We start from the raw sequence: 14,075 nt of genomic DNA, 5'->3' as shown, positions 1-14,075 counted from the left end.
CCTGAGGTCCCAAAGGCCCAGCGTATTTATACCGAAATTAGTACAGACATAAGAACAACTCGGTGCAAAGTAGACAAGGGTGGTCCATCAGCCTCAGTCATAGACGGTCAGGATTACATGCACACACCATAGATGTCTGGATGGGTACTTATTGCATCTATATACATATCATTCCTTATATGATCAGAGATTTGCTTTGTAGTCAAGTGCCAAAGGTTTAGGGACATCTGTATCTCTGTTTATCATCCACTTATGTTCCTTGGATTGCCCTGTTGGTATTGCACATTCCCAATATATTCTTCCTGGCTGGGTTCGGGATGGAACCTTGGTGCGATGTGTCCAATGCCAATGGGTCATTAAGGCTAATATTCTGTCAACCTAAAACGGGCAAGTTACATGACATGAAGGATAGACCTCTGAGGTCTTGACTGGTTAGATGGCCACATCTTGTTTTATTCACATTGGTCTATGTAAGGTCCATAAGACCACATCATTTTCTAGTCAACTCCTAGATGTACTTGTAATCTGTTTCTAGCCAAATGATCCATTTCCAGTGTAATTATTTTTTTTCTGCGTGTGTAGCTAAGCAGAAATACTAGTTTGTAAAACTCTGAAATAATGATCTCGGCAACAAAGGGCTTTGCTTAATAGGCAGATCTGTGCGTTTAACCTTGGGTCGCAGTGCAAATCGCTACGTAAGATGCTTGGTGCTTCTGTTTTTTTTTTTTCTTCTTTGACACACCTTGATTTAAAATCTGTACCATGTGTGTAAAACTTCCTTTGGCATTGATGCAGATTTCCCATGAATTTAGCTGTTTTGTTATGTCTGAATGCCATTTGTGTGCCTATCGCCTTTCTAGTTTATGTTTCTATAGGAATGTTACATTCCGGAGACCAAAGCAACTTGCTGTGCTAGTGAGGCTTAACCACTTCTGGTTGCTTGCCAAGATATTTCATGCTTGCTTGAACATGCCTGGAATGCCTATGTGCGTCCCTATGAATATTTACCTGCTATTAACATATGTTATTCTGGCCCCAAGATATATTCAAACCGTGGTGCGTGCGCATGAATATTTATATTATTTTTTTTATCACTGGTGTTATATAAACAGCGTTGTGAGAAAGTTGTAAAAGCTGGTGACAAAGTCGGTGGTGGACCATGTGAGGTTAAATCTACAGAGGTATTAATGAGACGGAGAAGTGAAGCATCCAAGGAGAACCAAGATGGTGGGATTTAAAGAATGTGTCAATGACTGCTAAAAAAATCATTATTGTTATTGGTCTGGATTATATGCCGGCAACACATCCATCGCAAGTAATTGAATAGCAATCCTTGCATATATTGCAATGGAGTTACATTTACTTGCTAGTTGGTGGAGTTCACATCTTCATCCGCCTTGGACAACGTGATACTTGAAGTGACAGCATAGATTGCATCACACGCACAAATCTTTCTGTAATAACGCTCATCACTACTGGACTGTGTTTAGAATTGCAGTAATACGACTCTAGCAAAAAAATGGCAATTCTTCATTGCTTCCTGTGCTTTGTGCCCATTAATGGAAGGAAACCTGATTAATAGTTTATTTTACGTACTGGTTTCTTAGAAATCTATTATCCCTATGTTTGCTTTTGTGCTGCTCGTTCCCAATCTGGGGGTTGTGTGAAATCCAAAGTGCTGTTGATAGATTACCAGTCACAGGGGTTAGTTTAAGTAACCATTAGCAAATCTATTATTGGGAAAGGCTGCAGTTGGCGTTTAGCATTAGACAATAATATACCGCTACCCTTAACCCTTCTTATGGAACTCATTGTGTTGGCCCATTTAAAAGCATAGAGAAGTCAGATAAATGGACAATTTTTTGCAAACACGCCCCTTTGGTGGGAAAGCAGGGTGTATTCTGGGCCTGCTTGTTGTATTTGACCAAACCTGCCATAGTGAAGGCAAGGTATGTGGCACAGATCACCCAGCTTTGATAAAATATGACAATCAACACTGCCCTGTTGGCCCCTTACCACCATCTTGGTGCAGAGAAATTAATGGTATATAAGGTACACACTGTGGCCATGACTCAAAAACAATAAGAAAACTAGTTGTTCCACCTTATAGTTATGGCAATTGCATTCTCGGTAACCTGCCTTAATTGCAGTCATACTTTTAACTTCCCTTGCACCCTGATTTACCCAGGGTTGTGTCAGCCCACACATGCATTATAACACTCTTGTGGCACACTATAGACCACTTATTACATATATAGCACTGCATCCCTGCTAAATGTGGCATGAAGAAGCTGTTACATGGAAGGCCATTCTGGCAGGAGGACGGGCCATCCAATAGATCCCCAGACATGCGGACCCCGTCACATGAAAACAAAGAGAAACATATGGGAAGGGGTCCATGATAGTCGTGTGTTTTGTGTCAGTTTGGCTGAAAGTGGTCTGTATGTTTGTGTGTATTTGGCTGAGAGTGTTCTGTGTGTTTGTGCATCATATTGGCTGTAAATAGTTGTAAATCATGAGGGTTAAAGGTGGAAGTTGTGGATTTTAATGACTTGTGGACTGAGCAAGTGAGTTTTCCACTCTGACCCTTCTATACAAACATATTCTCACATTATTTCTTTACCACCAACAAGAAGCTGGAGAGCATGAACATATGAAACAAATTCTACTGCACAACTTATTTCCCAGAAGGGAAAAATGACATTGTTTTACCAAAGCTTTGCTTTTCCAAATGACGTCTGTGTTGGGGAAACCGGTTTATGCCCTTCTGGGACATACTTTGTTTAAGTGGTCTAGAATGTTTCTGTTAAAGTATATCAGGATTCTAGCTTACCTGGCAGATCCTCAGACCATATAACACTGGTTTAGGTAATGGCCTCCGACGTTCTTCAGACATTTTAAGTGGATAGACCTGAAATCTGTGCTTTCCACATGAAAAACCTGCATTACACATTTCACTGGTTTTATTTTGCTGTGCAGAGAAGAATGTCCCAAAGATTGTTAAAAGGTCTGTTAATATTTCAATGATTGAAGCATAAGCCTCCATTTTCCTTAACCCCACTTGACCAAATTGTTTACACATTAGTGTACTTTTTGCTTGTTCAAGCAATTGGCAATGTAACCTTTTGACGAAATGTACATTCAGTTAATGTTGGGAAAATGATTAAAAACATAGTGAAATTTTCCTAACTGCTATTAGATTTGATTGTAGTGGATGTTGTTGGATTGTCTCGTTTGGAATTAAGTTACCAAATTTTAAAATGTAGAAAATGCTGCAGTAGCTTGTAAAGGTTGCACACTAAATTTCTTTAGTCATGGTAGAATGAAAAAACATGCAATTTTAAATGGGCAGTTTCTCAACTCAAGTGCCATGTTCGATCTTCTCAAAAAGCAGGATATCTCCTACATGCGTATTTTGGGTTGGACAAACCATTAAGTGGGCAGATTGTGGTGTACCACCTTGTAGTATGTAGTATGGCCAAAGCGTGACATCATGATCCATACACTCATGATATCAGGAACATATTGTTCCTAATGGATATATTATATAAAGTTTGGAAATGTAATTTACATTTTGTAGTAGCCCATGGAATGTTCCTGCTGGCTGGACCATTCCATCAGTTGCTATGGTTACAAAACACATTTGGGATCACTTTTTTATGCTTAATCCCTAGTCCTCGATTGTTAATTTTCCAGATACAATATTGACTATAAAGTCAAAACTTGTTCAGAAGCAAAAATACAAATGAGAGGCTAATACAACTATTCTTCTTCTTTGCTGCTTGGTTGCCCAACCCATCGCATAGTTATTTTTTTCCCAATTTAACAAAAAAAGAAGCATTCTTGACAAAAACCTAATATATATATTATATGTATTTACTTTTTTTAATATATGCTGCTATATAAACAGCCCAAGGCTGTGAACGATGACTAATGCATTAGAAATCCTTGTGTATTATGGCTGAAGATACAGTACCTACTTTGCAAAAATGTTGGCAGTGCCAGCCATTTCTCCAAACGTGTTCCTGCTTCATGAAAGGAGCATTGTCCGGTAACATTTGAACCAGACGTTGATGCCTGATATTCAGTAACTGCGGTAGGATTTCGCTCATTGTAAAGCATTGTATGGCTCTGGCATCTTCTTTCAATGAACCTTCCTATGTTCGTGTAACTCAATAGGAGACTTGGGACTGCGGAGTAGCATGCAGGGTAAAACCATTTTAAATAGAAGTCTCTTAAAGGCAAAGTATTACAAATGTATATAAAACATCATATGCCAATAACTATTGCACTGTAGCATAAATACATTTTCATTTAAGAGTTTGGCCCCTGTTGGATAAGAAACCCCAATGTCAATACCATCCCAAATATCTCTCTTGATGGTCCTGATGACCATCCTTGAACATTCTCTTTCTTGAATCTTTAATTGAAACCAGAATAACTTTCATCTGACCTTTAGAAAAGGCGTCATAGGTCTGCTACGTACTGTTTTAATGGATGTTTATTATTATAAAAGTATTCTGTTGCAACGTGATCTTATCGCCATAACAACCAGTTAAATGCTTTTTGTTGATTGGACAGTTCCATTGATTGCTATGGTAATAAGACTCTTTTTATAATATATAAGCCCCAGTATATGCCAAAGTTCCATGATTTGTCCCTGTAGAATCTACAGGTACTTTAGAAATACATGGCATTAATATTAATTAATAATAATAATAAGGCAAAGTGACGTTTTGACAACTTTTGTTCTTCTTAGACTGTATAAGAAAAGCCAGATCCAATGTTTAGTGCAAATATATACACTTACGCATATACGTACATGTTGTATTTCAATTCTGAGCGCACTGCACAGCTGTATGCTTTTTAGATCACAAATAAGCAGACGTATTCACAGCTGGATGATTTCGGGTTCTAACATAAACAGCCCTGCCATTTTATTGGTACATGTTTGTTTTATGTTTTATACGTGTGAGAAACATGGATACGTATTACGAAGAGTGTAAAGCAGTCTGCCATTCCCGGGTCAGTTTCCTGTTACAGTCATGGGAACTGGCGATTTCTCATTCAGCCCTTGGATTAATTACAGAGAAATCCCAGCTTATCCTGCTTTGCGGTATCATACCCCCACTTCGCTACGACATGAGCAGGTTATGGACCCTGTATGAAGGCTTATCCTCCTGCACGATTTTATCGTTTACTTATTCCGTAGCGGCTGCGCTGTCGGAGAGAAAGTGAGCGTCTATCTTTAGCCAGCGTGACGGAGAAGGCAGTAAGGAGAACTTTTGATTCTTAAACTCAAGCGGAGGTAATTGGGTGGTGCTGGTTTTCCTGGTATTGTAACATACATTTTCCTGTTGTGAACCAATGTCGCTCGCTTCACATTAACTAAACGAACTCGGCTAAATGATTCCTGGTATCCCCGTAGCGAATACCATCTGGACCCCTTGACCTGTCAACACTTGGATGGTTCTTCGTTGGTATATTTTGTTGATTTCCCCCCCTTCTTCCTTTGCACGATGATTCAACTAAAAGAAAAGAGACGGAATCCATCGGTGGGTATTCATTCTGATAATGTACACATCAAAGTGACTTGCACCCGCGGCTCATGTAACATATGTTTGTCTTGTGTATTCAAAGCATCATTGATCTGGTGCTTGGATTTAATTACAGCGGACATTGTTTTAGATTTCAAGGATAGTTTCGTGTCTATTCAGAGTTACAATAAAGCACTTCAGAGGGTTAAAGAGGCGAATAGAACAGGTGGAAAGTTTTCTATGAATATGAAAGAAGTACAGCAGGCTTTAAATAGATCCTTGTGCCAAATGGACGTTTGTAGTGTACATGAAACGCAACATTTGAGCTTTAGGATTAGTTCCTCAAGAGTCTTTGAAACCATATATATTTACAATGTTTACAATATATTGATTTGTCTGTCTAAATGAATTGTGTCATACTCCAAGTACAATATAAAGCACTATATGTATTGTTGGCATAATAATAATTTTAATAGTAGCAAGTATAACAGAGTTTACTATAGTTAGTTATTTTTTTCACTTTTATTATTGGCTTTTTCTAGATATTTTTTTAAAAAAATGATCATTAGTTTAGCTCATATTACTTCTGTAATGACAATCATTTGTGGGTTTTTTTTTTATATAGTTTATTTTTTTATGGGGTGTAGCTGAGTCTGTAATTTTTATTTTTTTAAATAATACACATAAATTAGTTGTAAGGCAGACCTTATGACATCTTCTGGCAAATGTTAACAGGTATAAGAAATAAAGGAAAATAACTTACTCACAAGCAACTACTTTAAGTAAGTTGTACGGCTTTAGGAAATTAGATATACCGGATTTCTAAAATAAATGTCTACTTCAGGAAAAAGCATGGTACTATGTGACAGTGGTGACCAGGGATTGCATCATGGTGCCTAGGGTTTCACCTGCAGGACTCACAAACCGACCGATTTAGTGTGGCCAGCAACCGGCTCTATAAAGTGCTTGCTTTTTACTGACATTTGCTGTCGGAAAGCGGCTTAGTGTGGTCACGTCATGGAATGTCACATGAATCTGGAGTAGTAGCACAGAAGCTCTTGGTCCTTGGATTTTGTGGCTGGCTTCTGAATTTGTCGAGCCCTGACCTAAGTTGAATCTCTCTTTGTAGCAACACGAATACAGTCCAATTAACGGTGTATTTTATCTACCAATTTCTTCTTGAATAGATTTTTAATGTTGTGTGTTGCCTCGTTATTTGTTAGACACAAAAGAAACTGCCCCTTTTAATGGGGCTTAAGTGGTGCGGGGCTTTTGTTAGCAAAATCTTTCTTTGTTAGTCATAAGTTCGTCTGTTTTCAGTTTTACCCTCCGAGTGCCTGCTGGGGTGTGAAACACACAGAAATAAAACAAGGGAGGACAATTAGCAAGTCAGGCCAAGCAAAATACTAGATAATGAGACCAGTAGTGCAGATTCTAGAGCCATTCTTCTTTCTTATCAAGCAGACATGCTGTTTCTGTAAAGCTTTTAATGGTAACCAAGAATTGTTTTTGGCGTCCATTCCTTTAAATATATTTCATGTTGGGAAATAAATGATGCTTAATTAAGATTAAAATGTGTCTTGTGTAGTTTCCCATGAAATTTGTGTTTACAGTTATCATTTATTTATGATGGCCAAAGATATTTTCACTTTATATTGACGTCTCTATAAAAATTGCAACAAAAAAACCCCTCTGCTTTACCGACTCTATTCCAGGATATTATTATTCTTTTATTTTTATAGGGATAATCATTTATGCAGAATTTCTTACAGTACATTCAAGGGTAATGACGAAACCAGAATACACAGACTAAGACAAACTGATACATTAGGTAAAAAGGCCCTGGTCGCAAGTTTACAATCTAGAGATTAAACTTCCGCTTTGTATAAAAGAAACCGAGTTTGATGACAATATAATATTACCAAAAATATATTTTGCCGTCATGAAAAAAGTAAAGCAAATATAGGTATATTAGTATACCATGAAACTCTCTGGCTCTGACCCAGAAGCTCTGGGTATCACAGCTGATTCCCCAGGTCTAGATCTTTGTATGCGTTTGGCGTAGAGGTTGGGTTCTTCCTACTCCTCATCAAGTAATGTCAACTACAAGTGTCCCAGCCCTCTGAGAGAAAGCTGCATCCCTATCCACAGCGAGGTCCGTCATACCCAGAAGGTTCCTCAGCATTGAGTCACCTTATTTGTGGGTTTTGAGCATTCAAGCACAGATTACACCTGTGTATTAATACTTCTTCCCTGTAACCTCCTACTTTTTGTTGGCACCAGGTTTAATGACCAGATGGTCATTGATTTAATGGCCAGTGGGCATCCTAGACATCCTGACTGTATCACTATATAGGACACATGGAATTTAGATGTGGTGCTTAAAAACTACCCTAAGATTTGTAACCAAATTCACTAAATCAAATAGTTTTTTTTTAGTTCATTTATGTAGTTGTTCTTAAAATATAATACAGCATAAGATTACAAAGAAAGAAGCAACATTTTAGAGAGAGGTCACAATCCTCTACTGATTTCTCTTTCTTTTTGTTGCATTACTTTAAAGAAATGCCTTCTGGAGATCAAATAAGATATTTTTAGCCCTGCAGTTTCTGTGGGATTAATCCTTTTTTTCTTCTGTTTATATGCTGCATATTTGATCCCCCAGGGAAGCAACATGGATGTCATCCAACCTTAGCTTCCATGGACTTTTGGCAAGCCATAATATCATCAGTGTATAGCACCGTTATATTATTAAATATATTATTTTAGATTTTGTTCATGATGGATGATGTCTTCAGGCATTTGAAAATATTTTATTTAAATATATTGTTAATAAGTAATAGGCTAAATTCTAAACTAGTTGTCATGGGTCTATAATATTCTATATTTAATAGTCCTTTAAGCTGGATGGACTAGTTAAGATAGGCTTCACAAATCAAGCAGTGCTTTAGGTGTCTAATTATTGAAACTGACTGTCAGACGGTGACCAGAATGTAGACCAAGTGTAAAGTCATTGACAAGTTACCTGTTGAGATAGAATTAAGTGCTGTTTTCTTAATAACCGAGAGGGAAATAAATTGGCTCCCTTATTATTGTCATGGTCTACAATGGTGTCTAAGCATAGAAACCTTCTCTCAAATTAGCACCCAAAGCAAGCAAATGACATGTAAGGGAATTTCTGTATCACCTATGTACACAATCTCTACTGGACAGTTGATATAATGAAAAGAGCTGGGATATAAGGGCCTCAGATTTGAAATACTTCATAGAACCTTAAATTATTGCAAATTAAACATATCTAGACTTTCCTCTCACATCTTTCTGCTGTAATTTATTAGTATGGAGCTTCAGAAACAGACCATCAGTTCCGAGTATCCTTGCCTGAAAAAAAGAACTAGCGTTCATTATAAACGGGTGCTGCTGAAGACCAAATAGATATATACAGTCCAAAGAGATCGGCGCAATCACATCAAAGAGGATGCAAACTCTCCAAACAATAGTTTTCATTACGGCTACTTAAAAAAACACCTTTCCAAGATAACATTAGATATGTAGTCACATTATATGGGCATATTTTATTCTGAGCCCACCACTACGCCAAAGTACACCAATATAGGTGGATCACTTTTGCTTCCCTTTTGGATTTGTATGTGTGTATATATCTGTTGTGTGTGTGTGTGTGTGTGTGTGTATATATAATATACACACACACCATAACCGACTTAAAATTGCACATGGACTACTTGTCCATGTTTGTTTAATAGATTTAACACTATATAAATTTCTTTAATTTGCATGTCCCTTTACATTGTGGATTTCCTGTTGCACCAGGATAAATCATCTAAAATTGTTCTAATGATTTATTTCTACTCTTCTTGGTAAATCCTTAGCCAAACTTATGTCAACTGATTACACAGTAAATATGTTGGGATTTACAGCTGAACGTTATTTGTTCAATTTTGTGTTCCCTGAAGGTTTGCGTCGGCATTGAAAATTGTTTTTTTATATATTTTTTTAAGTTCCCATCACTACACATAGTGTTCTAATTGAATTGCAGTGAAGTCACTGCTTGGATGAGATTTCTTTCCCAAGCCGCAGCTAATGAGAGGGAACATTAATGAACTATAGTTTAGAAGGTTCTTGCATTCTTTTTTTTTTTCTTGCTCATTGAGGTGCAGAGAAGACAAGAGTTATACAAATTGAATAAAGTTTACAGTGCGTAATGTTGCAGCTGTGCTGTCTGTATCTGTCCTTGCCTGTGACTAACAAAGCCCGTGAATATGGCACTCGAAGGGGAACATCCCAACGAGTGAAGCATAGCGCTTGCTTCTGCTCCACTTGCTTGTCTGCTCGAGGTACAGATGAGCCCATGATGAGGCAGGGAGAGCTGCGCGGGTCGACTCCACAAAGCAATTCCACACTCGTAAATAGAAAAAAATAGAGGAGAAGGACGCTTGGCTCCTGTTATTCTCTGGTGAGGGTTGAGAAAACCTTCTTGTAGCATAAGGGACCCTATTTTTTTATTTATAGTATTCTTGGATTGAAAGCTATCTGGGTGCTCTTGAGTAACCCTCCCTTGTGATTTTCGTGACATGATGAGATTGTTATAGGAGAATGATTACTTGTCTACTAATGATCACTCTTTGTATTCCAGAGGGGTGAGTACTTTTATTGAATTTTAACAACTCTCTATTGGCATTCATGGAGTTAAGAATGCCAGAGGAACCTTAGCATTTATACATTTGTATGTACAAGCGTGTTATACATACTTCATGTCTCCTATGCTATATGTATTTTGTGACTATTCTACTACTGCTGAAATTGAACCAAATATCATCTGAATAAAAATAGGACAAGCGGGACCTAATTGCAGATGTCAGTCCCCTGGGAGCTCTGTTCTTTTCCAGATTAGCCTTGCACAAATGACTTTGTAAGAACCATACAATAACCAATTAAATTCTTCAAGGATATATGCATGCCGCCATTTCTTGTGTTTTTCTTCAGCATGAAAAGTTCATGTTAAAGTCCTGCAAACAAGAAAGTTGACAACCCCCCATGGTTGACCCTGCTTGCTCTCTTGTCTAATCATATTTTATATCGTGTTTCCAGATAGCTGATCAGCTTCCCTGGATTTCGCTGACGACACAGGAAAGCTTTGCCTGAAGATGGAAACACTGGAGTCGGAACTGACCTGCCCTATCTGTCTGGAGTTGTTTGAAGACCCACTGCTACTACCTTGTGCTCACAGCCTCTGTTTCAACTGCGCGCATCGCATCCTGGTCTCCCACTGTGCCAACAACGAATCCGTGGAATCTATTAACGCCTTCCAGTGCCCCACCTGCCGTTATGTCATCACACTCAGCAAGCGTGGCTTAGAAGGACTCAAGCGGAACGTGACTTTGCAGAACATCATCGACAGATTTCAGAAAGCATCCGTGAGCGTGCCCAATTCCCCGAGTGAAAAGCGGAGAGAGAGGGCTTACGACACCAATAACAGCATGACATCCAGCGAGAAAGTCCCTTGCCAGTTCTGTGACCAGGACCAGGCACGGGAGGCCGTAAAAACCTGTGTCACCTGCGAAGTGTCCTATTGTGATGACTGTTTGAAGGCAACGCACCCAAACAAGAAACCATTTACTGGTCATCGTTTAATTGAGCCCATCCCAGACTCGCACATTCGAGGGTTAATGTGTCTGGAGCACGAGGATGAGAAAGTGAACATGTATTGTGTGACAGATGACCAGCTAATTTGTGCCTTGTGTAAATTGGTTGGACGACACCGAGATCATCAGGTGGCAGCCCTTGCAGACAGATACGACAAACTGAAGGTAAGATAACATCATGGTACTCATAGTGTTCTTAATGTAAAATGTTCATAATGTGCGGGATCTACTTTGCTGTCTCTTAATTCATACACCTCAATTTTTGGCCATAGCTCATTCGCTCTCCAGGTCCCCCACTTGCCTGGCTTTTTTCTTCTTCTTCTTCAAAGATTGAGATTCTTTCCACACATTATTTATGTGATGTTCAGCTTTCCTTAAGAGTCACAATATATGTTTCTATACATATGCAGTGAATTAATTTCTCGAAGTATGACTGTTCAGGGTAAACCCGTCCTTTGAATTAGCTTTCTGTCATGACAGCAGTGCTCTTTTATGATAGTACTTTTATTGAATTTTAACAACTCTCTATTGGCATTCATGGAGTTAAGAATGCCAGAGGAACCTTAGCATTTATACATTTGTATGTACAAGTATGTAATGGTCTATACCATGTATAGACCATTAGACTTGCACCCTTTTCCAGTTTCTATGGTCAAATAACTCAATTACAATTATGACACTTGAGATTATGTGATTGGCTCAAGGTTCCATTGATGGTTTTTGCGCAAAAATGTGTGTTTTCAGGTATCTCTATTTCTATATCAGTCCAGGGATTAGAAATATTGTAACCATTTATTTTCTGTGGGAGTTAGTAGCTTTGCCCGTCCATCATGACCAGTGGTATTCCAACTGCAGAACTTCGGCAAGTTGATAAATCCGTAATAAGTGGTTACCCCGTGGAGGTGCCCCATAGTGTTGGGTCATGTGTGCAGAATACAAAAATTAAATCGGAAGCAATGGTATTTCCTGTTATGCTGAACTTCATTTACTGTGTCACTTCTTATAGATATACCAACCGGATTCCACTAACAAGTACCAGACCCATCTGGTACTTGGTAAGGAACATCAAACAAGTCTTTTCGTTAGGGTGTAGGCACAGCGGTACTTTACTGTTTATTTAAATAATACTTATATATATATATATATATATATATAAATATATAAAATGTATTCTTAATCTGTGTATAAAAAGGTAATTATATCAAGGTTTATGTACACAGATAAAAAAATATATATATTCTTAATATAACACAAATGTCTGTTTAGCCATACATGTATAGAATTTATATATATTTTGATTTCTGTTTACTCGTGGCCTTATTAATATAAATGTCATCTTTTGGATTAATTTTTCTATCCTTAAAATACATATTTTTTCCCTTCTACAATTCTTCTACATCAAATTGCAATCTTTAGTCCCCCTGGGTTGCTGTCAAAAGAAATTCCTTTATTCCGTTTTTTGATTTAATCTGTCTGGTCTTCTATTTTTTTAGGGTGTCAGACTCTCTTAATTACCTACACTCTATCAAAGTAACACTGGTTATTATTTTAATAATAGGCTATACTTCAGTACACAGGGAGCAAATGAGTCCTATATATTCTTTATGTGCAGGAGAAAAGCTTTTCATGTTGAAAAATGTGTTAACTGATCATAACAAGAGGGGAAAATAAAATTAAAGTACAAATAATCTACTGTCTAATCCTGCAAAGGCTATTTATACATTTATAATCTAATGTTAACAAATGTCTATAAATTATAAAAACTGATTTATTAACATTGGCATCTGTAGGCAGGGGCAAGTGGAGACACCCCAAGGGCAATTTGGCATTGTAGGATTGCCGAGGGAAGCAAAGGGAATTATGCGGTATCAAATAAGGGTAACATTTTATAAGGAATACATTTTGTTAAAATGAGAAAAGCAATGAAAAGTGGGGGCCGATATAATATCAGCTTGGTTTTTACATTGTGTGACCCATAGGAACCTAGCTTGTTATATGCTATGGGTACCTAGCAATTCTTACATTGATGATCGTTTTGGACATTTTTACAATAAAAACAAAAAATTAATTCAACATCCTGTAATGACCAGAATGATTTTGATTACTGAATACATGTTGCCCTTAATAGCAGGGATCCAGGACTCCTGAAGGATCAGGGCCTTTTGGTTTGAGCTTTTATTGACTAAAAATGCCACGACTCTCAGCCACCCTTTAATGAGATCCTCTAGATCATAAAGTTGCGAGCAGGGCCCTCTTCGCCTAACGTCTTAGTTCTATTTTCGTCATACCCTTTGAATTTATGTACTGTAAGACGCATTTTGTTAAATGTTAGTTCTTACAAATGAAAGATAATAATGAGAACTTTAATAACCAGTAAAAGCCTGGGCACCTATTGCTCCAGCAAACCATGGTATCCGTTTCCATTATATAAATCCGCATTAGAAATCTATATATCCCAATGCACTCTTCCAGGGCCGCCTTTGAAAAAAAAATTTAAAAAAAAATCTTGTCTCTTAAAAGTTTTTTCATCTTTTAAATGCATAATCCAATAAGAAATGCGGATAACGAAGGAAATTATACTAAAGCTCTTTGCCATTAACTGTAATTTGCATAAACCAAGAAAGGTTAGTTTGGTCAGTTGTGGTGCATTCAACCATCAAAGATTTAAATAAATGCTCAAGAGATATATTGTTACAATGTCCTCCTGATAGGTTCAGATACACTAATATGAAGCTATAAAGGAAATATTTTTGTGTTTGTTGTGTGGAAATGATGGCCAGATGATTCTGAGCCGTGTCCTTTGTACCTTCCGTGGTCATTAACTAGAGCTTCAATTATTATTATTTATTGATCTATATAGCACCATCATATTCCA

The 14,075-nt window shown here is 37.7% G+C and overlaps 1 protein-coding gene across 2 annotated transcripts in view; it reads left to right on the top strand.

Annotated features, from left to right (window-relative positions):
• Positions 1-14,075, top strand: part of MID1 (midline 1) — a 172,339-nt gene that overhangs the window by 104,137 nt on the left and 54,127 nt on the right. For both annotated transcript variants that reach the window (XM_053457419.1, XM_053457418.1), the window contains exon 2: positions 10,647-11,365. In XM_053457419.1, coding sequence (XP_053313394.1) covers positions 10,703-11,365 — 663 coding nt within the window. In that variant the 5' untranslated portion in view covers positions 10,647-10,702. The remainder of the gene's footprint in view (positions 1-10,646; positions 11,366-14,075) is intronic.

The sequence above is a fragment of the Spea bombifrons genome, chromosome 2 (genome assembly GCF_027358695.1).
Source record: "Spea bombifrons isolate aSpeBom1 chromosome 2, aSpeBom1.2.pri, whole genome shotgun sequence".
In the NCBI taxonomy this organism is placed as follows: Eukaryota; Metazoa; Chordata; class Amphibia; order Anura; family Pelobatidae; genus Spea; species Spea bombifrons.
The sequence above is the reverse complement of the archived record's forward strand: the minus strand, read 5'-3'. Positions and strand labels throughout refer to the sequence as shown.